The sequence below is a fragment of the Equus asinus genome, chromosome X (assembly GCF_041296235.1).
Source record: "Equus asinus isolate D_3611 breed Donkey chromosome X, EquAss-T2T_v2, whole genome shotgun sequence".
In the NCBI taxonomy this organism is placed as follows: Eukaryota; Metazoa; Chordata; class Mammalia; order Perissodactyla; family Equidae; genus Equus; species Equus asinus.
This window is the reverse complement of record NC_091820.1, coordinates 59,776,197-59,803,050: the sequence shown is the minus strand read 5'-3', so window position 1 is coordinate 59,803,050 and position 26,854 is coordinate 59,776,197. Positions and strand designations below refer to the sequence as shown.

The 26,854-nt window shown below is 35.5% G+C and overlaps 1 protein-coding gene across 1 annotated transcript in view; it reads left to right on the top strand.

Annotated features, from left to right (window-relative positions):
- ABCB7 (ATP binding cassette subfamily B member 7) overlaps positions 1–21,075 on the top strand; it is a 114,014-nt gene extending 92,939 nt beyond the window's left edge. Inside the window, exons 7-16 of the mRNA XM_014827412.3 lie at positions 171–259; positions 351–438; positions 1,317–1,491; positions 2,439–2,596; positions 3,423–3,586; positions 3,739–3,868; positions 6,871–7,042; positions 10,291–10,394; positions 12,396–12,503; positions 19,325–21,075. Of these exons, the coding sequence (XP_014682898.1) occupies positions 171–259; positions 351–438; positions 1,317–1,491; positions 2,439–2,596; positions 3,423–3,586; positions 3,739–3,868; positions 6,871–7,042; positions 10,291–10,394; positions 12,396–12,503; positions 19,325–19,540 (1,404 nt within the window). The 3' untranslated portion in view covers positions 19,541–21,075. The remainder of the gene's footprint in view (positions 1–170; positions 260–350; positions 439–1,316; positions 1,492–2,438; positions 2,597–3,422; positions 3,587–3,738; positions 3,869–6,870; positions 7,043–10,290; positions 10,395–12,395; positions 12,504–19,324) is intronic.
- The last annotated feature ends 5,779 nt before the right edge of the window (positions 21,076–26,854 follow it).

The following is a 26,854-nucleotide window of genomic DNA, read 5'->3' as shown; positions in this document are numbered from 1 at the left end:
ACTTAAAGTAGATTTTCTAAGGTATTTGATTTCTCACCCAGTTATTTGTTTATACAACTTCCATCAACATGTTTCTTATTAAAATATTTTGACTGAGATTTGCTGTTGTATATTATAAACTATTGGCAAGAACAATGACTGTTTCTCATTTCTTCTTTTGCCTTCTCCAGTATTACAGATGTGGTGCCCAGTTTGCATTGGTGACCCTTGGGACACTTGGTGCGTACACAGCATTCACAGTTGCTGTCACACGGTGGAGGTAGGTATTCCCCAGAGGCCAGTCAAGGTTCAGAGATTAGTTATGCTTTTATAGCAAACATTTCATGCCTATGCAAATCTTTATCTTACAGAACTAGATTTAGAATAGAAATGAACAAAGCGGATAATGATGCAGGTAATGCTGCCATAGACTCGCTGCTGAATTATGAAACTGTGAAGGTAATATGTTTGTTAATTATACTTTCCTCTGCCTTTCACACTGCACTAAGATTTGTTCTGCCATTTAATTTAATAGGTGCTCTAAATTAGAGCTTCAGATTGTGATAGGATCTCTAGGTGTGATGGAATAATAGTACTTTATTTTTCTTTCATTTAGAAATTGCCTTTTCTTTCCACCTCAGGTTTTGTGTGGCAGCATCAGAATTTTACCTTCTAAATTAATTTATAAATGATAAGAGTACAGTTAGTATCTTGATTCAGAAGGTGAACACTAAGCTAATTAAAATGGCATGTAAGTTCTTAATTCTCCCTCAGAGTGCCTAGCATAGTGTTTTTCATTAATTCTTTTATTTGTTCGTTTTTTTCATTTAACAAATATTACTGAATGCCTCCTGTGTGCAAAGCACTATGCTAAGTCCTGTGGTAGGGGAGGGTGGTAAAAAAAATGACTAATATTTAATCCTTGCCTTCCCAGAGTTGGCTAATCTACTGGGAGAGTTAAAGTAAGTATGCAGATGACTATACAAGAAGGCATAATGTGGTGGGGGCAATGAGAACTGTCACTTCAGAGTCTCAGGGGATCAGAGGATGGCTTTGTGAAGGAAGTGGCATTGATGGGTTTTTCAGATCTAGGTTTAAACTAACTAGGCATTAAGTAAATGTTTGTGGGATGAATTTTATGAGCTTTTCAAATACAGTCCATTATAGAAAAATGCAGGAGTACCATAATCGAATATATTGAAAGTCAGTTTTTAAAATGGAGTATGCAGTACAAAATTGTATCCCTACTTGAAGTCTGATGAAAAGGATACTAATCACTGAAGAGAACAAATTCCAATTATACTTGTATGTAGTTACTGTTTTTGTTTATTTTGTAGTATTTTAATAATGAAAACTATGAAGCACAAAGATATGATGGATTTTTGAAGACATATGAGACTGCCTCATTGAAAAGTACCTCTACTCTGGCTATGCTGAACTTTGGTCAAAGTGCTATTTTCAGTGTTGGTTTAACAGCTATAATGGTCCTTGCCAGTCAGGGAATTGTGGCAGGTAATGGATCTGCGGTTTTCACATTTATAGATGTTTTTATTTAACCTTTAAATAAAGATTAATGAAAGGAATATGTATATTAGTCTTAATTATAAAGCACATTCAATAAGGTGCTTTAACATCCTTGGAGTACTTTCTTTTTTATATCAGAATGTGTTTTCTTGATTGTATGATAATGTTTTTTTACTTCCTTTTATTTAACACTGCAAGTTTAGCACTAGCTCTCTCATTGATTGGGATTACTGTTTATACATTTTTATGGGGCTACAACTTGATTCTTTTAGGAGTAACTTTTTTTTAGCATCTCATATTTCTAATTTTTCTTGTAGACCTTGAAAACAGTATACTTAATTTAGTGTTTAGTCCAAAGGACTAAAATACAAGCAATCTTTTTTTAGAATTAGTAGTAATCTTTTAATCTTTCTATTAGTTTTTCATTTGCAAAACATTTCAAAAGTAAACAATGTTTGTGCCTCTTTTCTGTAACCTGTCTGTTCAGTTAAGATTCATTCATTCACTGTGACCTTAATACATGGTTTATCATTCCTAATCATGATATGCATTTGCTTCTATTTTTTGATATATACTCTTTTTTAAAATTTCTATTTTACATTACAAAGAAACTTGCTAGTGTCTTAGGAAGAAAGGAGAGATTTTTAGCCTTCCATTTCTATTCTCACTTAAACCATTCTTTTCTTTTTGTATATAATGTATAGTGTATGGGTGAGCTTTTCCTATACCACTTAGCATATATCAAGTTCCCTATATTCCTAAATCATGGATTAAAATGCTTTGAAATTTGACTAGCCCTAAGAGTTGCTGATTATATTTATTTTGAACTGTATTCCCGAGTAATAGACTATAAACTTCTCTATCTTAAACTGGAAAAGTTCATAACATCTAAAATATCCCTTTTTTTTTTTTTCTTCTGACAACTGCGTATTAAGGTACCCTTACCGTTGGAGATCTAGTAATGGTGAATGGACTGCTCTTTCAGCTTTCATTACCCCTTAACTTTCTGGGAACTGTATATAGAGAAACTAGACAAGCACTCATAGATATGAACACCTTGTTTACTCTGCTCAAGGTAGACACACGAATTAAAGTAAGTAATCTATTTAGTACCTTTTTAGAAGCATGTGAGCATCATCCCATTAATAGGATTATTCTAGGGGATTTTTCTTTTTAATGAGGAAGATTGGCCCTAAGCTAACATCTGTTGCCAATCCTCCTCTTTTGCTTGAGGAAGATTGTCCCTGAGCTAAAATCAGTGCCAATCTTCCTCTACTTTGTATGTGGGATGCTGCGGCAGCATGGCTTGATGAGCAGTGTGTAGGTCTGCGCCTGGGATCCAGACTCACAAACCCTGGGCCATCAAAGCAGAGCACGTAAACTTAACCACTATGCCACCTGGCTGGCCCCTCTAGGGGAATATTTTTACATGACTATGTTAGCAAACCAATTTTTTTTTTGCAGGAGTTGCAACTGTCATGTGTATTAAGAGGTTGTTATAGCTTTTACTTCTATGTTTAGACCCTTAAAATGTTAGCAAAGAATATTATAGCCAGAAGCTAAATTTTGCTAACTTGAGTTATTTGTACTTGCGCTTGATTTACTTTTGCTAATTATGATATCAAACGTGTGATTCCCTCTCCTCACATCCTTGACCTCCTTACTCCCCTGCCCACCATCCCTCTACCCCTCAAAAAAATTTCGCAGAAATCAAAGCATTCAGGATTTTTTACCTTAGTAATTTGAAGTGAAAAAAATAAAGCCTTAAAAGCATTCTTGAAAGTGGTCTAACTCCACTTATAAACTTCCTCCTTTCCCATTATTTTCCTTTTTCTCTCTGTGAATTAGAAAATTGTCTGCATAGCTGTACTCTAGGCGGTATGTGACATGGCTTTTTTTTTTTTCCTCTTCTCTACTAGGACAAAGCGATGGTGTCTCCCCTTCGGATCACACCACAGACAGCTACGGTGGCCTTTGATAATGTGCATTTTGAATACATTGAAGGGCAGAAAGTCCTTAATGGAATATCTTTTGAAGTCCCTGCAGGAAAGAAAGTAGCCATTGTAGGAGGTAGTGGGTCAGGGTGGGTAATTTAGTTATTTATAAAATTCTGCATCATCACTTGATGATTCCCAATGTTATATTTTTTTTCTTTACCATAATGATTACTGTGGTTTGAAACAGTTCCCTAATCCCAGTAGGAGCTAAATAACCTTTCCTTGTCTCCAATTTCAGGAAAAGCACAATAGTGAGGCTGTTGTTTCGGTTCTATGAGCCTCAAAAGGGTAACATTTACCTTGCTGGTCAAAATATACAAGATGTGAGTCTGGAAAGCCTTCGGAGGGCAGTGGGAGTGGTACCTCAGGTATTTAAACCTATTTGGGGGAAAATTTATTGGGTTGCTGGATTTTTTTACTAGAATAACTTGACTCTAAGGAATCAATATATGCTAATTAAGTAGGAAGTGTTAGGCCCTACAGGGCAAATTCTATTACCAAAAAGACTTACAAAACATGAATGGAAAATATGCATGATGGAAAGATTTTTTAAACCTTAGACAGATAGCATAATATAGGGAAAAGAGCCCAGATTGGATTCAAACAGAACTGAATTCTTACCCCAGCTCTAACCCTTAAAAGTTCTGTGGTCTTGGTCCTCAGTTTCCTCATCTGTAAAATAAGGATACCATTTCTTTTATGGGATAGCATTATTATGGATTAGAGAGAATATGTGTAAAGCACCAGTTACAATGTCCATCACGTAACTGTTGAGTAAATGAAAGTTATTATTGCAATTTTGAATAGTTTTTGACATAGTAAAATTACAAAGCAGTTTGACTGCTGACTTCAAGTTTGTATGCCCTGTTCACCACTAATCGCTCAGTACCAAGCACAGTGCCTGACCCATAGTAAGCATTTAACAGGTATTTGCTGAATGACTTTAGGGGGAAAAATGAATTCCAATAAGATCTGAGAAGACAAGAAGATAGCCTTATAGGATGTGAGTTTTTCTTATGCTGAAAGCCAATAGAGACACCTGAGAATTAATTACAGCCTAGAATCAGAATCAAATCCCTAAGAAGACTGTAAGAAAAGAATCAGACAGGGATATGAAGCTTGTAAAAGGTCCCCAAGTGATCTGACACATGCCACTCTGTCCTGTCCTCCCTTTCACTGAGAATCCCAGATGTTAGTGTGCGCGAGTCACCTAGGGAGATTATTGAAATTCCAACTCTCTTTTACACCCCTTAGTTCTGGTTTAGGAGGGCAGTATGGAGCCCAGAAACCTCCATTTTTAAATGTGCCTCCTAGGGGATTCTGATATAGATGATTCGTAGATTATATGTTGAGAAAAACTGACCTAAACTGTATATCAAGTGAACTGAATTCTGAGCTGTGCCTGCTTAGGGCTCAGTGTCCTCATCCTTGTAACTAGATTCCTGCCATTCTCTTGGGCTATGTAACAATTACCATTGTCCTTTTGAAAAATAAAATATTTTATTTACTAAGGGAAAATATGCATGGGCAATAAACTAAAGAAAAGGTACTCATCCTCATTGGAGGTCTGAGCAATATAAATTAAATCAACAGTGGGGTACCATTTTTCGCCTGTCAGATTGGCAAGGATTTTAAAATTCATAATATCCAGTTTGGGCAAAACTGTAAAATGGACAGTCTGTTGTTTTGACGGTGGAAGTGTACAGCTTCCCTGACGAGTAAATTGGCGCTCTGTATCAAGAGCCTGAAAAATATTCATACCCTTTATTCCAATAATTTTGCCTTTAGGAAGTTTTAGTAAGGAAATAAACAGATTTTTTACATGCAAAGATGTTCGTTAAAGCATTATTTATAAGAGCAGAATTTGGAAACAATATAAATATCCAACAATAAATAGATGGTTAAATTATCATCATAGGATCAGATGCCATACAGCCATTTATAAATATTATATTTGTAAAGAATATTGAGTATCATTGAAAAATACTCAGATACAAAGTTTTTGAAAAAGAAGATACCAAACAAAATGTAATATCTCAATATTAGAGTGTTAAATGAATATATGTAAGTAGAGAAAAAAGATAGGAGAAAATACACCAAAATGTTAATAATAGGTTATTCCTAGATGGTGGGAGTATGAATTACTTACTTAATTTTTATTTTGCCTTTTTTTGTATTTTTGAAGTTTCCAGTTAGCATTTGTTTGTTAACTTTTTTCTGAATATAAAATATGTAAAAAATAAGTTTTTTCTCTTTATAGAACTTTAAGCTCATTGGGTTTAAGTACCATCCCAATCCAAGAAAATTTTATATTAATAATAGGTATATAAATGATTATTATTTGAAATAATATCTGAAACTATAGGGCAGATTGTGATATTGAATAAGATCTTAATTGAGTATCCTGGTTAGTGTTAACTAATGGAGTCATTTTTCTTTCATCTTACTGTTACCTTTCAGCCATTTGGAGACTGAAAGAAAAGTGGGAGATGGATACTCACTTTAAGTAAATTAGCATTAGTGTGCCATGTCAGAGTGAATTGAAATATCAAGTGAATGCTTGCAGTGAGCTTTCTCCAAAAAAGAAATCTATGATGCATAAATTCTTTAAGTCCAATTTAAAAGCTCCTGAGAAACATGAAAACATTTTCAACCTTATTATTAATTAGGGCAATGCTAATTTAAACAGCACAGTTTACCCCTAAAAGTAGCAATAAGTAAACCTTATTAATATCTAGGGTTGCTGAGGATGGGGACCTGGCACCCACATACACTACTGATTGGCATGTATACTGTTGCAGTGTTTTTGAGAGACAGTGGGCAGTACTATCAAAGGATAAACATATGCTTACCTTTTAACTCATCAGTCCACTTCTAGGAATCCTTCATAGAAGTATACAGGTGCACAAAATCATATATACAATGATATTTTATTCCAGCATTGATTGTAGTAGCAAAAATTGGGAAACTACATTAATGTACATCAGTACAGGAATGGATAAATAAATTATGATATATCCTTAGTATCATGCAACTGTTAAAAAATAAGGCAGGCTTCTCTTACTGACATGAACAATCTCCAGAATATGTTAAGTGAAAAAAGCAATTTGCAAAATAATGTACATGGTATGGCCCCACTTGTGTTGAAAAAGAAAATGTATGTTTAGGCATATAAATGTATCAAAAAAAAGTCTAAAATGATACATAAATTGTTCATGGTGATTAGCTCTGGAAGGGGAAATGGGATTTCAAGGCTGAGGGGGTTGATAAAGGGAGCTATCGTGTCTTACTCTTTATGCCTTTATGTCTTTCCTCTTGTTGGAATTTTTTCTAATGAACATATATATATGTATAAATAAATCTACTCCAGGATGCTGTCCTCTTCCATAATACCATTTACTACAACCTCTTATATGGAAATATCAATGCTTCACCTGAGGAGGTGTATACAGTGGCAAAATTAGCTGGACTCCATGATGCAATTCTTCGAATGCCACATGGATATGATACCCAAGTAGGAGAACGAGGACTCAAGCTTTCAGGTAATCAAAGATTTTAGACCTGCCCCCAACTTGGATACTCCCTTCAAACTTTAATTTGTCAAAGCCATTTTCTAGAAAATGCAACGATGCAGTACAAACATAGTCCTCATCCAGTCACTTTAGACAAGGTCTCCAGTCTCCTATCCATCACTGTAAACAGTTCAACATACTAGAAGTAACTGTTCTCAAGTGACACGTCTTTTTTTCACTTTCAGCTGCAAATACTGTAAGTGCTTGATAGAAGTTACTGATATATGCTTAGATCGTTGTTAACTTATTATCCACAATCCTAATATTAAAGGAAAGCCAATATCATTATTCACCTGGGAAAGTAGTAAGGGTAGGGAGAAGAAATTTCATAGTAAATAGTGTATCTCGTAATTTCCTAGACCATTATGGGATGTTTTCAATACTTTAGACCTCCTTATACTTGATATACTTAACTGCTATATTTTCCTTACAGCCAATTTTATTTTTATGTCATTGTTGATTCAGTGGTCAAGTAAAGTTTGGGGCTTGTACGTTTCTATTTAAGTGTTTAATTATGAGATTGCTGGGTTTAATAATGAATTATCCTAAAATGACTGAGTTTTTTGGAGGATTCATAAAAATGTTTCTTTGCCCCAAATTATTTGAATTCCAAAAGTATAACGATATCTAATGCCTGAAAGTATTAATGTAACTCATATAAACATACTACATCCTTTACATTTATTCTTCATTATAGTTTAGTTTGGGGAGGAAATGTGCTCTTGATGGAGGTAAGGCAAAAAGAGAATGAAGGATACTCTGCATGAATTTTAATGGTTCCCCATTCCTCTTCATTACAAACTGGCTTCATTTATCCCTAACATTGATTAGGCACATACTGTGTATGAGCTAATATGCTAAATGATTTGAGATTTAAAAAGATGAAGCATAAATGGCCTGCTCTCAAAGAATTTGCAGTCTCTTAGAAAGTTTTGATCTAGGTTTAGAAAATATTAAGCAAAGATTATTTTCAAGTTAAGTTGGTTTGTAGGAGTTATTTGGTCATTACCTGGTAGTATAAGGATGCCTACATCATTCCAGTCTGCCTTTATGCTTTACTATTGCTCTTAATAGGAGTAGTTTCCAAATAACTAGCTCACCCCCAGATTATTTGTCCATTTGGATAATTCTAGAGATCCCCAGTTTGTCACATAATACAGACTAGCCCCCTCAACACATGACCTTGCCTCAGATGGCTATACTGCATTCCAGTTTCCATTTTTTTCCTTTCTCTATGCCTTTGAGGGTAGGAATGGCTAAAGAAATTTTATTCTTACCCAATACTCATCACCTTACAACCAGACCTCTCAAAATGAGCAGTTATTATTTAACATCTATGCTACTAATTATGATAAAGAACAAACAAGTGTTTCTTCTCCAAGTTCCAAAATTCTATCAAATAGAATTAAAACTGGGTTGGTTTCCACTTGAAATTTGGGAGGCATGTCAAAACTAGTCCTCTGAGTATCTACTTCTTTGAGGAGCTTTCTGCTGCTGAATTGCTGGGTAGGTGAGCAGATAGTTCTGGCTTGGTGCCTGCTTTGATAGGAGAATTTTGATCTTATGAAATGGGGGGCAGTGTGGATAGCATGAACATAAACTTATTCACTAATGGACATAAGGAAGCCCCATAGGTTGAAGATAATCATTGCAGAACAAATAAAAATGAAATACTTGGTGTAATCAACAAGCTTGTTTCCTGACGAGGTTACTGAAGCTGAAAAATACAAGTTTATTCAGACTTTGATAAACTAATGGATAATGGACAAGAAAAGAAGCCAAAAAGGGCATATTCAACAAAGCACCATCTTCTTTTTTTTTTAACTTTCCAGATTTTTTTTTAAGATTTTATTTTTCCTTTTTCTCCCCAAAGCCCCCGAGTACATAGTTGTATATTTTTAGCTGTGGTCCTTCTAGTTGTGGCATATGGGATACTGCCTCAGTGTGGACTGATGAGCGGTGCCATGTCCACACCCAGGATTTGAACCAGCGAAACCCTGGGCCGCCGAAGCGGAGCGCATGAACTTAACCACTCGGCCATGGGGCCGGCCCCATCCAGATTTTTTTTTTTTTTTTAAGATTGGCACCTAAGCTAACAACTGTTGCCAATCTTCTTTTTTTTTTTTTCTTTTTTAAAATGTTTTCTTATTTTTTTCTTCTTCTCCCCAAAGACCCCGAGTACATAGTTGTATATTCTAGTTGTTAGTGCCTCTGGTTGTGCTATGGGGGACGCTGCCTCAGCATGGTTTGATGAGCGGTGCCATGTCCGCTCCCAGGATCCAAACCGGCGAAACCCTGGGCTGCCGAAGCGGAGCATATGAACTTAACCACTCAGCCACAGAGTCGGCCCCCAAGCTCCATCTTCTATACTTCCAACCAGAGTTCATTGTGAGATTGATGACCTTAGACGTACAAGAGTCCTAGCAAAAACACATTGCTTTATTTTCACTAGAAGATATTTGGGAATAAATATAGACTTGCACGTTGTGAAGGAAGAGCTTTGGACTGGGAGTCTGTCAGGTCTAGTCGAGATTCCACTGGAACTTGCTCTGTGACCTAGAGCAAATCACTTAACCTTTCTGGGCCTCTGTTTCCTTTCTGTTTTAAAATTCTTCTATGCTAGAGATCCATAGCAAATAACTAAGTTGAAGTAAGGAATATCTAGAATATATCCTTAACTTTGAAGAGGAATATGAAAATAATAGCTTTCTGTTAAAAAAATAAAATCCTTGAGAATACTGGCTGAATGGTACTTTTTTATGTTGAGATAAATTTAGATATTTATAGTTTCGTGTCTTTAAGTTTTCAGGTTTCAGATAATTGAATTTGGTTTTGGCTTTGTTGATTCTCTAATATTGAAGTTTTTCTGAATTGCTATGCATTGGGAAGTAATATAAAGTACATATAAAGTAACATATATAATGAGCATATTTCTGGTGAGAAGAATAATTGTGAAATCAAAGTTGTTACCTCCCCTCCTCATTCTTTTTGCCTGCCATGAAATGAGAAGCCAGAATTACATTTATGTTCCAGGGGATCTAGTTTGTCTAAGGATATTATCTATGAACTTAGACTCTTATGACTGAGTAAAATGAATAGTAATAAGGAGTAGAGATAAATGTTGAAGATATTACTTGGTGTTATAATCAATGGAAATACTAGAAACATAAAATATGCCTTTATGTGTGTTCTCTTAAACTAAAATTTTTCTTTACCAGGAGGAGAAAAGCAAAGAGTAGCAATTGCAAGAGCCATTTTGAAGGACCCCCCAGTCATTCTCTATGATGAAGCCACTTCATCATTAGATTCAATTACTGAAGAGGTAAATGATGAGGAGGACACAAAGCTCTTCAATTCTCAATGCTTAACTTTTCTCCCTGGAAGTTTCAGTAAAATGGTTACATTCTTCTGTATTTTGAATGAACTTCAATTGGTGTTACTATAGAGCAAAATACCTAACCCTATTTTCCCCATCTAGCAAGTGGTAATAGTAAGAATACCAGGTTGCCTTGAACTATCACATTAAGTCCATTTGCAAACATGTGTCCTTTTGGAACTGTGTGACATCTTAGCTCTTGTATTACCCTTGCATTTTACAAAGCTGTAGGAATTGCCTAATCTGTTGACAAAGGAAGAACGTTTTAGTCTTTTTGCTATTGCCACTTAACAGTCATTAAAACAGGTCATGTAAATGATTGTGACACAGTACAAACAAGAAAGCCTTTCACTTATCATGGAGTAACTTATTGAGGTGCAAGTCAGGCACACGTAGCCTGCAGTGCTGCTGTCAATTTATATTCATTTCACAACGTATTGTGAAACACCAAAATGTTGTGACACTGATGTCATGGTACTACACAGCAACTACATTAGGCTTCATAACAACATCTTTGCATTAAATACAAAAGTCTTAACAGCAGTGATAACTTCATGCACAAATCCCCTTAATCTAGAACTGAAAATAGATGTTGTCAGTTGCCTCCATTCACCTACGTTTTACTTGACTATAAGTAAAAATCTAGTGTTGAAGGATAGGCCTAATTTTGGCTTTACACCATGTATGACATAATATTTGCATATGGAGTTAAATTTCAGGGCATATTATTTGATCTGCCATATGTTTAAAACAGTTTAATTTCTAAGTGAATTGTTTACCATGAAGACTTGTTATATTTAAAGGGAACCTTATGCAGGACTGGGCCTCATTTATAGACAGAGTAGGAATTTGGTTACAAGAACTTTATACCTAAAAATATGTCATCCTCATTTCCCACAAACTGAAAGTCCTAACAGTCGTTATTTGAATTACATTGAAATATATTCTGTTATCTCATAGAGCATTAAGAGCTGGCAGAGAACCCCCGCGAGGGAATGAGTTACCAGAAGATTTGGTATATTTTAGTAGACCTTTTTAAAAAGTCCAGGACACTCAGTCGGATGTCAGAGTTTAAGTTCTTGAGAGTAAGGAAGAAGAGTCCCCACAAATATCACAAGTTTTCTCAGAATTGGCCCTGCACTTGATTTTCAGTCTGCCCTAGTAAAATTTAAGGTCTTCTTTTCCTGGGTAACCATCTATTCTTGACAGTTTTATTCCTTTGCTAAACACAGTGTTTAGAAATATCTGTAGAAAGCCGTTGGATATATCCCCATTCCCCCACACTGCTCTTTCCATCCTAGCTAGCTGTTACTTAAACCCAGGTTTCCAAGTATAGCTGAATATGTAGACAGCTTTCTTGTACTTTACAGGCAGTAAACAAAAATGTATTTTCCAGAATGCCTTAAGAAGTCAGAATGCTTTTGAAAAAGAAGTTTCCTCAAGTTAAACATACAGATGTCTTTGTCATCCTTTCTGTCCTCTGAGTTTGAACTAAGGAAAAGCAAATGCTATACCTTTTGAGTCTCCTATCTCTTGATTTTTTTAAATTTCTCTGCATCCTATCATTTGAATACCTTTTCATTTTATCTTTGCTCTCATTGGCCCATAAACGTCATATCTGGCTATGCTCCTGATTTTGCGGGATTCATCGTTGTGATTTGTTTGTTTGTCTTTAAGTATAGAAAATATCTACCTTTTCCCAGACTTTGTAATTTAAAGAAATGTTACCTATCTTAAAGGTATTTTGCGTGATGATGTGGTCGTATTTTCCTTCCCTTTTTGATTGAATTAGATTAGGTCAAATATTTGTTAGTAAAGTCTATATAATACAAAATTAATTGGCGTTTTATATGTTCCTTTAAGAAATGTATGGTAATTTTAATTTATATTTACCTAATAGATAAATCTTTTTTTCCCCTCCTACTCTCCTTGCTGTCAAACTTGCAGACTATTCTTGCTGCCATGAGGGATGCAGTCAAGCACAGAACTTCTATTTTCATTGCACACAGATTGTCAACAGTGGTTGATGCAGATGAAATCATTGTCTTGGACCAGGTAAGGGATTTAAGTTTAGTATTTGAAGAATATTGGAAATTGTTACAAACACAAGCAACTTAAATATTGTTTCTAAAGAAATATACAGAATTTGTGTTCTTTGAATGAGATTGAATCCTGATAGGATTCTGTTTTTACCTCCTTTTGATAGGAAATAATGCGTGCCACTTCCAAGAAGGAATAAATTCACTCTTTATTAAAGTGTTCAAAGCAAAGTTAGATCAGGAAAGCGTTAAATCCTCATATGATAGAAGCTGGTTTTAAAGGGTGTATGTATAAAATAATTTGTCTGCGTTCATTTTTGCTCTGTACAGAATCTTTGCTCACTGTGTTTACTGTATTTTATATTTTCTTTTTTCTAATATCTGAACATACCCTTGATATCTAAAAGAAAATTAGCATAAAATAAAGTGCTCATCTTTGAACATGGCCATTTTTATTTTATCTTTTTCCTCATGGAGAAAGTAAGAAAAAGGACAGCCTGCTTTATCTCTTCTGAGAGAATTACTATAAGAGTGTACTATCTAAATGTTCTGAACAAATCAGAGTACCAGTATTGTGATTGGTAGATTTGAAAATTGTAATGGTTTACCTTTTCTCCTCTCTGTAAGGGCATCTTTTCCCCACCCCCTACTACTTGATTATTTCTAACATTGTTCGGTTTTTCACTTCCCATTCAACCTGTTCTATGATTGTTTTTCCTTTCTAATAAATAAACCTTAAATTCTTTATCGTTTTGAAAGCCTGAGTACTGGGTGTTAAAGAGAGAAGAAGCATTCTCATGTACTTTCTTTATTGAGTTATTGAGAGAGAGTTGTTCACACCACTAAAATTTCTTATAGGGTGTTTAGTTCTGTGGTGTATGTATTATTTCCTTTATAAGTTACCTGTGCACTTGAAACCCTAGGTCTTTTTGTTGGCTTGTTCATAAATGCTTATATTCATTAGGAAATAAATTTATTTTTTCAGTATGATTGTACCAGAATATCTTAAATGGGCAATTTTGTAAATATACTTTATTATGTCATTGATATTCAAGACTCTGAAATAAAATCTATTTTATGCTTTAAACTAAACTTTCTAATTGTATGTAGTCATGCACATAGAGCCTTTTCTTATAAATATACAATGTTAAAAGTACTTTAGCAGGCATGTGCTTACCTGCCTCATGTCATGAGGCTAACAGTAGCTATTCAGTTATATCACAACATTGCCACTTAGGGTTTGGATTACAATTGAAACTTATTAATGATCATAGTACCTTTATCTAAAATCTCTTTATGTTTATAATTTGATGATTCTGTAATTACTAGATTATGAAGATTAGAGATTTTCCTTTTCTGGTGAAACTAGTGTGATCTCATCTGTTCTGTCAGCAGTTTCTTGTAGTGTTAATGTTAAGTCTAGATAAGAGATAAGAGTTCCCAAGGCCCTTCCTCACCCCCTGCGGCCTGGTGATTACCCCTTCCCAGCCTTGGCAAGAGGCTGGAGGTTTACTTGTCAGGAAATTGTGTCAGAGAGGCTCTGGACATGAGAAGACTACCAAGCACATTAACAAAGAGGGGCAAGATCAACTGGAAATCAAATCATACAGAAGAATAAGACCAGAGACCCTCTTGTGCCACTGGCTCCAAGAACCTTGACAACCAGTTGTTTATTTCTAACACCACTCCTTCCCTCATCAGCAGATAATTGGAAGATTCTTCTCTGGAGAAACAAAAGTAGCTCCAGAAAAAAATATATTCATATTTGAGGACCCCAACAAAATGACCAGGTACCCATGTGATCATCCCACAGTGAAACCCAACAGTTGAAAAGCCCACTGCCGTGCACACACAGCTTCCAGTCTGCTTTTTAATGCTCCATTCTTAAGTGTCAGTGGATAATAAAGGAAGACCTCCAAAACAAGCAGGAAAAAAGGAACTCAGTAGAAAATGTAGACAATGCAGAGAACATAAGAAAACTTAAAAAATGTAATTAGGGCCAGCCCAGTGGCGCAGCGGTTAAGTGCACACGTTCTGCTTCGGCGGCCCGGGGTTCACCAGTTCGGATCCCAGGTGCGGACATGGCACCTCTTCACACACTATGCTGTGGTAGGCATCCCACATATAAAGTAGAGGAAGTTGGGCACGGATGTTAGCTCAGGGCCAGTCTTCCTCAGCGAAAAGAAGAGGATTGGCAGCAGTTAGCTCAGGGCTAATCTTCCTCAAAAAAAAAACGTAATTAGTATCATCAAAAGTCATGAAAAATATAGCATTTGTAAAATAAGAACAAGTACTCTTAAGAAAAAAAGTAAAAGGAGACTTAGATGGCATGAGTTCCAGGATAGGTTGTTAAATGAAGGAAATAAAGATGCAAACAAGTATATAGTATGCTACCTTTTGCAAGGAGGATGGGTAAAAAAGAACATATGTATATTTACTTAATTTGAAAAAAGAAACTCAGGGAGAATAAACTAGAAACTAAAGAAATTGACTACCTGCAGAGTTGGGATAGAAAAGCGGTAGAAGAGCTAGGGGAAGGAACAAGACTTTCTTGATTATACTTTTTATATTATTTTTACTTTTGAACTATGCTAATGTTTTTGTATATTCAAAAGTTTAAAAATCCACAAGAATGGGGAAAAACAGAAATTGAATGCAAACAAAACGAAGTGAAGCTAGAGCCAGCCCTGGTGGCCTGGTGGTTAAGTTCGGCATGCTCCTCTTTGGCAGCTTGGGTTTGGTTCCCAGGCATGGACCTATACTGCTCTGTTAGCAGACATGCTATGCTGGCAGCCCACATACTAAAAAAATAGAGGAAGATTGGCACGGATGTTAGCTGAAGATAAATCTTCTTCAGCAAAAAAGAAAGAGGAGGGCTGGCCCAGTGGCACAGTGGTTAAGTTCGCACTCCGCTTCAGCAGCCTGGGGTTCACTATTTCAGATCCTGGATGCGGATCTACACACCCCTCATCAAGCCATGCTATGGTAGTGTCCCACATAGAAGAAGTAGAAGGTCTTACAACTAGGATACACAGCTATGTACTAGGGCTTTAGGGAGAGAAAAACCTAAAGAGGAAGATTGGCAAGAGATAATAGCTCAGGGCCAATCTTCCTCATGAAAAAGGAAAAGAAGAAGCAGTGAAGCTAACTGTATAACAAATTGATAACAACCATGCAGAAGAAAAATAGAATTAATTCAAGTAACTTTTGAATACATTACTCTGATTATTTACCCTCAGTGGAATATATTATAAGGACAAAAATAACTCAAAGAAAATTTGAACTTTGTTGTTAGTATGGGAGTAACCGTTTTGAAACTATTTTGTATATATTGTAAGATTGAGCATATGAGTAAATATATTGATGTTGTTGGGAAACAGGTCTTACTTGGGAGAAGAATAGGAGGAACTGTATGATGTTTTATTGGAACAGAATTATCAATATGAATTCATGATGGAAAAAAAAAATCCCTAACTCTGTTCACTGGAAAGGCTCAGAAGCCACGAAATCCTAGTAGCAATGAGTTTAACTAGTACCTACATCTTGGGTATTAAATACTTTCCCTCACTAAAAGGAACCAAGACTTCTTGGAGCAATGACTAATTTCAGTATCTGGGGCTGGGAAACTAAGGAAAAACATCACAAGGACGCAGGAACTATTTTGAATGGGTTCCCACTGGCCAAATATGGGATAATTTGAACATCAAAAAGAATAATGATACTGATGAATTACATAATTCCATAATGATACTTTAAAAAAAAGTTATCATGCGGAAAGGGAAAGCTCTTTTTAAGAAGAATGCCAACTAACATGTAGAAGGAACGATAAATTTAGAAAATTACATTTTACAAGCACCATTCTAATAGTTGATTCAGGTAAGGATCATCATTGGTCACTAAAACCGTATGGTAAAAAATTGTTGGGGAATACATTATTCACACAGTTTGAAAGTATAACCCCATAGATTATTTATTAATTACAAAGAGAAAAAGTACCTTTAAAATAGAGAAATCTGGTAGACACTACCTTAACCAAGTGATCAAACTTAGTATTAATTGTGGAGCAAATGGATATCATGTACCTCCTAATGTGATGCACTGAAGACACATCAACACATATGTTGTATTCCTACCAAAAATGTTTAACCTGGATCTAATAATCAGGAACCACTAGACAAATACATCTTTTTTTTGTTTGTTTTTTTAAGATTTTATTTTTTCTCTTTTTCTCCCCAAAGCCCCCCAGTACATAGTTGTATATTCTTTGTTGTGGGTCCTTCTAGTTGTGGCATGTGGGACGCTGCCTCAGCATGGTCTGATGAGCAGTGCCATGTCCGCGCCCAGGATTCGAACCAACGAAACACTGGGCCGCCTGCAGCGGAGCGCGCGAACTTAACCACTCAGCCACGGGGCCAGCCCCTAGACAAATACATCTTGAAGGGCATTCTATGAAAAACAAGCCTGGACATTTTAGAAACATCAATGTCACTCACACCCACACAGACTAGGAAATATCAGTTCAATGTGTTGACCCTGATTGGATCCTGGATTGAAAAAATATATATAAAGCACACTATTGGGACAATTTATGAAATATGAATATGGACTAAAAGATAAATTTCTTGGGTATGATAAGTTGTATTTCAGTTATGTAGGAGAATGTCTTTGTTTTTAGGAGATACATGCTAATGAAATATTTGGGGGTAGAACGTAATGATGTCCACAACTCATTCTCAAGTGATTTAGCAAAAAAGAGTGAAAAATTAGACAAGTGAGAGAAAGGAAATGTGGAAAAATTAACAGCTGCTGAACTAGGAGAAGCATATTTATGGTGTTCATTGTTATTAATCTTGTGATTTCAAAATTAAAAATGGGAGTGGTAAATAAATAAAGGAACAACCAGAGAAGAAGAGATTATGGAAATGAAAAACGCCATTGCTGAAATAAAGTCAAGGAAATCTCTAAAGAGTAGAACAAAAAGAGAAAGTAGACAAAAGATAAGAAAATGAGAGAATTAGTCTAAGAAGTTCAACATCTGACTAGTTCTGGAAAGAGAGACTAGGAAAAGGGGGGAGAAAATTATCAGAGAAATAATACCCCAAAATTGTCTAGAACTTCAGATCATTGCGTTTCCAGATTGAAAGGGCCTACCAAGTACCCACCACAATGAATGGAAAGGAAAAAGAAAAAAACACACCAAGTCATATTATCATAAAATTTCAGAAATGAGGATAAAGAAAAGAACCTAAAAGCTGTGAGAGGAATATCTCTGGGAGGGAAAGGGAAGTGAACTAAGAGACTACTTAATGTAGTTTAATTAGGAGAAAAATAGTGTTCAGATAGGTTTTATAATTCTGGAATGAAGTTTAGAGAGGATTACCAATAGTGACATAGAAAACTAAGCACATGAAAAAATAAGGCAGTTACTAAGTCCAGGAAGAATAAAAAATTATATGAGAAAATATCTATAAAATCCTAGTATCTACTTGGCTCAACAGGTAATACTTACGTAGTCATAATAAGGTAAACACTGAATATTAACCTAAACATTTGTGATATAACCAATGTTATTAGGAGAGTGAAGAATGAGACAGTGGGAATGTGGGATAGTGTAAGAGTGCTGAATCTCATGTATATACACACGTGTATATGTCTGTGTGTGTGTGTGTGTGTGTGTATGTAAACACCAGAAGTAGCAGCTACAAATTTGGGGAGAGTAAGGAGATATTCAAGGGTGCAGAAGGAGGAGGCAAAAGACTGTTCTTTTTCTTATAAGCTTTGTAATATTACTTGACTTTTTAAGCTATATATATTTGTGCTTTAATACAAATAAGTTAAAATATACTTTATACATTTTTATTAAGGGATAAATTATGTGTGGTTTCATTGGTGTTTCCATAAAAGTAATGTCAATTTTTTAATAGTTTTTGATGAAGTTTTCACTGAGGATTTTATTTTGTTTGTTTTTGACAGTGGTAAATAGAAAAGTATAAAATATATAATCCATGGGGGCTTTGGTGCCTATGACGTGCTCTATACATACCAAGATTGAGGGCTACATTCTTCAAGATCCAGAGGAATTCAAATAGCTGAGCAAAATAGTGGTTTCTTAGACTATCCAGCCAGCAATCAAGGAAGAGCCTTCAATTAACCACTCAGAAGTGGGCACAGACAAATTTCAGTTGTTTTGCTTAAGAGTATATCTGTAAAGATTCTATCACCAGGAGTACCAGTAAAAGTGACAAAATTCCTTTTGGCTCCCAGCATGTTTAGCAGTAGCTGTCAAGAGACAAATTAATTGTGGATGAGAGTTTGGAATCTATACCAAATCTATGCAATGTCAAGTTTAATAGCCATTCTTAACAAAATAGTTACTGCAAGAAGTAAACTTTTCATGGAGAAATCTTTTTTATTTCAAAGTATACATAAGGATTTCAAGATATTATTTTTAAATCATTTAAATCTTTGTATAAATAACAGTTTTTGACTTAAATATTTACTGGTTACAGAAAATATTACCTTTAAAAAATTCTCACCTTCCTTTTCTGTCCCTCAAAATGAAAAATAAAACATAAAAATTTTATTTCTTTTATGTGAAATGGTTTATGGTATATGGAATTTCATAGCGTTTTGTTTGTTCACTGGGCTGATAGCTCTACAGTGAAGAAAACATTCTTGCCTCAATTCTTCCCACTTATACTGTGGATGAGGAATTAGGAGAGGTATTTTAATGAGTCCAAATCCTTCAAAATCCTTCGTTAGAAAGTATTATGTATTTTCCATTATTATGCTAGTTGTCTGATCTTATTCTATGTTTCTCTTGTTTTCGCTTTTTAGGGTAAGATAGCTGAACGCGGTACCCACCATGCTTTGCTTGCTAACACTGGCAGTATCTATTCTGAAATGTGGCATACGCAGAGCAACCGTGTACAGAACCATGATAATCCCAAGTGGGATGCAAGGAAAGAAAATGTGTCCAAAGAGGAGGAAAGGAAGAAACTACAAGAAGAAATTGTCAACAGTGTGAAAGGCTGTGGAAACTGTTCCTGCTAAGTCACATAAGACATTTTTTTCCTTTCTTTTTTTTTTTTTTGACTATCCATTTGCACTGAAGCAGAATTGTTTTATTAAAAGAAAATCATACATTCCCATTTTCTACAATCCTTCTTTTAGATAAGATTTATTTGAAAGGGGGTTTGAGTTTTACATCTTTCATAATCTCTCTAATGTGGTATCTATATTTATCCCCAGATTATTTTCTTGTTACTTCCTTAGTTGTACTCAAAGCATAATTTTGGTTACTATTTTGACTTTACCCCATTTCCATTTTTGAAGTCTCAGCCATTTGATATCCATAACCAAATGAATCAGATTGGTTTCCAAATTTTTGTAGTTTTTAAAACTTCCTTTATGCTGATGATTTAATGGAAAGTATCTGTTTCTTGAAATTTAAAAAAAAAAAGAAAAGAGGACAGTATGCGTTCATTGTTTCTCTCCCACCCCCCACTGAAATACTTCAATGATAGATACATAAGCTTACATTTTTTAAAGTTGCCACCGTATCCCCTTTGGAGGAAAAACCTTAACTCTCATGTTGGTATGTAGAATTTTCTTCATCATTAACCAGCATTATAACTATTATTTAGTGGTGGGAATTTTACCTTTCCACCAAAATGACGTATTGCTTTTGTTTTGGACCAAAATTTATATATTTCTCTTTAAAGACTTAGAAGCCCTGATATAATTTGAGAGTTGCCGTACTGGGAGTGATCTAAAAAGCTTAGGAAGTTAATTGGCTTTTCTATTTCCATCTTAAATGCACTGCTTTTGCTATCTGAAGTTATACAAAGAAACAACTAAATGGGATGTGTTCATGCACATGCTCACACATGTGTGTAAGGCAACATCCACTTAAAAATTATTAGTGACCTTTAGGTAAATAGTAGAGGATTACATATATATACTCTTTAGATGATTAGGACTCTAATCTGTGTTGACACTTCAGAATTACTTTATTACAAGTTCTCTTCTTTCTTCCAGTGATTTAATGAGTTCCTTTAAGCCTAACATAATAAGGAAGAGCCCAAACAAAATAATCAAGTTTTACCAGGTAGAAATAATTAATAAAATGTTGGTGTGTGTTCACTTAGAATGCTCCTCTCTTTTCCAATTTGAATTTGCTTTAATTTGTTTGGTAGTAATCATTCAGTTTGAGAAACTTGTGTGTCTCATGAATGACCACATAACTGTATATAATGAGGTTTTATTTCTCAGAAAAGGTTTTAAAGTATTTATTGGTTTATGGTTTTAATGTGTTTTAAAAGATAATTTGGTATGGGTGAGACTAATGTTTTTTTCTGTTTTGTATTGTTGTCATTGATAGGTGGATATCTAAACTTACCTAACTCGGGTGTCCAGTTTTGTTATTTAAAGCCAATTTGATAAATAGCTTGAAGCCAGTATTTCACAGTCTTTGACACCAGAGTAAGTGATGCAGGATCTTGCTTTTGAAGTTGGAGTTAACCCTAAGATGCATAATCAACTGCAAAATGTTTTTTTGGGGGGGGGACATTTCTTACTGTGAAGCCGTAGACATTATTGCTCCTCTGAGGGAAAAAAGCACTTTGAATAAATCAGCTGCATCTAGAAATGTGGTTGGTCTAGATAGAAATTTGCTTCTGAATTCTTTCTGTACATTCCCAATGATGCTAATGGAAAAGATTTCATTTAGTTGCATAATCAAGTAAGATTGAAGTAACCACTAGTAATACTCATTTTGATTGTGAATAGCAGTATTCAAAGTGATTCTGTGATATGGGAAACATTTAGTCAAAGAAGGTTAATAATGTTTTTAGGGTGGGATGATTTCCCCACTAAAAGAGTTGAAACTATTTTCTTTTCATCTGATTGGTGGTGGTCTGTAGGCCATTGGGTCATTGTAGTCATTAACCAGTATTTTGAGCTAATAAAAACTTAAGTTACCTAAAAAACACAGTTATTATAGGGGCCATAACTTAGTCTTAAATATTTTTCTCTTAACTCCATCATATTAAGGTGCTTCTATACTGTGAAATAATGGACAAATTACCATGAAAGAAAAGCTTCCTAGCATGATTCACTCAGAGGAAATGCCAAGAGAAAGGGTATTTATTATGATGTACTAATTTTACATTACAATATTAGATACTCACACAAAAGGATAATCAAGTATATAAATTTCTAAATCGCTGTTGCAACATAATTTTTTAATAGGATGAATAAGCTATAGTTTTGAAATATGGGTTCTGAAAATGGAGGAAGATGATATCCTTTTATTTTAAAGGTTGAAAATTTTACTTTCTTCCTAAGGGAATCCCAGTTTACAAAAATTAAATTGAAACCAAGATAATTTGAGATCATAAAAACTGGACCAGATGCCTTCCTGAAGGTCTTTAACATAGAAATATCTTGATGAGCAGATGGGCTCATTTGGAAATTTTTGAACAGCTCAAGTCTGAGGGTCAACTGTAAGAATCAGAAAGAGGCCTTAACATTTGGACAAACTGAAAATATGCATTTCCTTTTCCTCTACAGGTATTTGTACCTTTTATATACTTTAAGGTAAATATTCTGCCTTTTCCCTTGATGTTGACAAAGCTCATTTTGTGAAGATGGCTAGTTTAAAAATATGTTTTGCTTTAAAGGCAAGATGTTTAAAGATCATATGATTCCTTGTTTCTGGATCACTTTGCCCAAACTGCCTTCTTCTTCCTATCCTTCCTAGTTGCTATATGTGTCAGTGAGTAGCAACTTTTGCCAATGTATATTCATAATTCTCTTACCTTGTAGCTTTATCATAAGGTATTCTGTTGTGGGTTAGTAGTTGAAAGCATTTAAGTACATTTTCAGTGGCAACTTTCTTAAATTATAGAAAGGTCCCTTCTCTACCTGCTCTGAGTATATAGATTCTGAGTGTAAACAGTATAGTAAATGACAATATGAAGTCAAATAAGCTGGTTAAAACTGATTAGTTAAGACAAAATGACTCAGCAAGGGAGGCCCTTTACCACAATTTTATTGTTATAGCAATCTGTGCAGATAATCATTACTAAATAAACAATATGTCTTTGTGAATAGAAGTGGATGCCCAATTGAAGCAACTGTTTTCTGCAGTGCATAGGGAGAACTGATATTTTGTCTTTCACACACTCAGAATAACTACAAGTAATTAATAGACGATTTGGGAGTATGGCCTTACAGCCTTATGCAGAAGTGAAAACTTGGAATTGTCTCAGAGAGAAAGTATTTGTTTGCAGAGCTCATAATATGGGTAAAATAGTAGCAAATTGTAGTGCTTTCACTTAGCATTAAACTCTTATTTTTTATGACCAATCAGTGAAAGGCAACTTTCTGTGGCCCCCAGTTTCTCACTTCTAATGATTAGGAGAGAAAGCTTTGAGATGTAGAAAAGTCTTGACTGCAGACCATGTTTTAAACTATCATTTTGATTAGCTAGGTAGAGTTGGAAATGAAGTGCATGCTCTAAGAACAAGTTGGAATATTTTTGATGAAAAAAAGGCAGTGGATTGTTTCCATATTTCCTATTCTCACACAGCTACAGTAGAATGTTTTTCACTGATGACTTTCTATTCCATTTCTATTTCATAAAATCATAGGATTTTAGAGTTGGAAGGAACTTGGAAGTCCTTTCATACAATTTCCTTATTCTACAAATGAGGAAATTGAACTTCAGGAGAAGTCACTGAGCTTGCTAGAGGCCAAGTTTTAAGGAAAACTCTGGCTCCTGACACTCAGTCCTTTTCTCTTTTTGCTGGACCACATTTCTGCTCAGAAGTTATGTTCAAAAATATATTGAAGGGCAAGCTTTCCAGAATGGTGAAGTAAGGAGCTCAATAGACCTTCTCTCCAGCAAAACAGCAACTTAACTGGTAAAAATTGTTTTCTAAAAAAGAGTCACTTAAAACCTCTAGAAATTTTCCAAAGGGCGTATAGCAATTGGAAAAAATTCATTCAAGAAAACTATTAAATCTCAGTAAGAACACAAAAGTCTGTGGCATTTGAGGAATTACCTGCATACCCCCCACCCCACCAGGTCTGTGTTATAGAAGCTCTACCCTTGGTGTTCTATTCTGGGCAGATATGGTGAAGATGTTGGGGGAGGTAGGGCTCCTCCTTCCACCTGCTCCCACCCTGAGGCTACAGTTACACCCTGGCAGAGGTAACTGCCTGCATTTCTCATGCCCCCAACCCTGTGTTGTAGAAACTATTCCAGGCAGGCACAGCCAAGAGGACTGGAGATCCCTTCCACCAGCCAGCCTCTACTCTTAGAGTAGAAACACTGCTCCATGTACAAGCTGACAATACTGGGGCCCTGACTTTTTCCACCCCAGCTTACTCAAAGGTTGGAAGTTTTACTCAAATGGAGGAAAATTGACAATACCGGGGACTGCCACCATGCTCCAGTGCCCCCTCATAGAGTGGCGGTTTCACTCTGGGCCCCTTGCCCCCAGCTCCAGTTCAGTGATACAGAGGTTCTTTCCAAAGAAGAGGGCATATGATGAGGACAAAGCTTTGCATAAGGGAGCTGACTTCATTTGAAACAGAGCATGGAGAACTCCATCCCTAAGGGCATTTGTCAAAAACATTGGGGATCTTGTTGGAGAGCAATTAGGAGGAGCTGGTGCAGGAAAGCAGCAGAGCAGCCAGAAGTTTAATAGGGAAAAGCCAAGAGGGAGACAAGCAGAGCACTCCTGGGAGCACTGTCAACTCTGAGGATTGAAAAGGCTCTGTGTATGTGGTGATCTATACCCACTCAGGACAATCAAAACAGAAATTGGGACAGACTTTAAAGCATTTCCTAATACATGCAGACCCATAACAGGGCAAAAGCTTCACTGGTACAAGGAACTTGACCAAACACTGACTGAACAATAAGTTACTGTGACCCAGAAGTGACTCCTAGGAACACGGGCTTAAAAATAAAGTCACACTCGTCCCTTGCAATCTGTAAGACTATGTGTATGTTCAAGGCTGTGCCCTCTCAGAACAGAGAAGGAATATCCAAGCTAGTCCTTGGTAGAACATGGGTCAAGAGTAAACTCCCTGAACTGTGATATTAGCCTCCAAGCACTCACATATCCAATGGTGAAGGATAAAAATCCTACTGACCAATAAGTGCCTTATGCTGACCCAGGTGCAACCCTTAGGTAACTGGACTAACAGAGATAACATCAGGCTGCATGCAGCAGGGGAAATAACCAAGCAAATAACAATCCTCCAGAGGAGGAGGAGGATCATTGTCCAGAGTTGCTATACTATATAAAATGTCCAGTTTATAACAAAAAATTATAAGGCATGCAAAGAAACAGGGAAGTGTCACCCGTACACAAGGGGGAAAAAGGGCAAAAAACACTGTCTTCAAAAGGGCCCAATGGTGGGTATAGCAGACAAAACTTTATCAGTGATGAAATAGAAATTATTAACAAAAAAGCAAATGGAAATTCTGGAGTTCAGAAGTACAATAACTGAAATGAGAAATTCACTAGAAGAGCTCACTGATATATTTGAGCTGGCTAAAGAAAGAATCAGCGAACTTGAAGACAAAGCAATCTGAAGAACAGCGAGAAAATAATGAAGAAAAATAACCTCAGAGAAATGTGGGACACTGTTAAGCATACCAACATATGCGTAATGGGAGTACAGAGTAAAGCAAAGGAGCAGAAAGAAAATATTCAAAGAGATGGATGGAAACATCTAAATGTGATGAAAAAATTAATCTACACGTCAAAGAAACTCAACAAACACCAACTAGGATAAACACAGAGATCCACACCCAGACACTTGATGGTCAGATGTTCAAAGCTAAAGATAAGGGGGAAGTCATGAAAACCATAAGAGAAAATTACTCATCACATACAAGGAAACCACAATATGATTAACAGGTGAAGTTTCTTCAGGACCAGTGAAAACCAGAAGACACAAGCATGAGTTATTCAAATTGCTGAAATTTAAAAAACTATCAAGCAAGAATATTATATCCAAAACTATCATTCAAAAATGAAGGTGAAATAAAGATGTTACCAGACAAATAAACAGAAAATCTATTGCTAGTAGACCTGTATTACAAGAAATACAAAGGAAATTCTTTAGGTAAAAAGCAAGTGACACTAGACAGTAATTCAAATCCACACAAAAAAGACAAAGAGCACCAGTAAAGGCACTCATATAGGTATTTATAAAAGACAGTATAAGTATAATTACATCTTTCTTTCTTCTCTTAAAAGAAACACTTTTCTTTTTTTTTAAATATTCAGCATCAGCCTTTAAATTTTTTTTTATTTTATTTGTTGGCACCTGGGCTAATGACTGTTGCTAATCTTCTTTTATTTTTTTTTAAGGATTGGCACCTGGGCTAACAACTGTTTCCAATCTTTTTTTTTTTTTTCTGCTTTATCTCCCCAAACCCCCCCTGTACACAGTTGTATATCTTAGTTGCAGGTCCTTCTAGTTGTGGGATGTGGGATGCCGCCTCAACGTGGCCTGATGAGCGGTGCCATGTCCACGCCCAGGATCCGAACCCTGGGCCGCCACAGCGGAGCGCGGGAACTTAACCACTTGGCCACGGAGCCGGCCCCAACACTTTTCTTAAGTTGACTTAGAAAACAATCACATGAAACAATATGTGTATTATTCTTTTGTTGGGGGTGGAAACAAAGCTATCTTGGAGTAAGGAAATGATACCAGATGTTATCTAGAATCCACAAGAACAGATAAAGAGAGCCAGAAACAGTATATAAGATGGTTAATATAACTCTGAATATATACCTGCTCTCCTGTCAGCTGTTTTAAAAGATATAAGATCATATAAAGTAATAATTATGGCTGTGTATTGTTGAGTTTGTAACATATAGATGTAATATGTATAACAATAATAGTACAAAAAGGCAGGATGGAAAGGAGCTCTTAGGAGTAAAGTTTTTATATTTCACTGGAACTAATCAGTGTAAATATGAAGTAAATTCTGATAAATTAGCATGTATATTGTTAAGCCCTCGAACAACCACTAAGAAAATAACTCTTAAAAGATATACTTAAAACATTAAATGGATCAAAGTGTTACACTGGAACATATCCAATTAATACAAAAGAAGGCAATAAAAAAAAGGAATAGAAAAAGAAGAAATGAGGCATGGAAAAAAATAAAATGGAAGATGTATACTCAGCCATATCAGTAACAACATTAGATATGAATTAATTAATCAAATCAAAAGGTAAAGATTGTCAGATTGAATTAAAAGACCAAGATCCAGCTTGATCCAACAGATATGCTGTCTATAGGAGAAGCACTTCTTATTCAAAGATACAAAT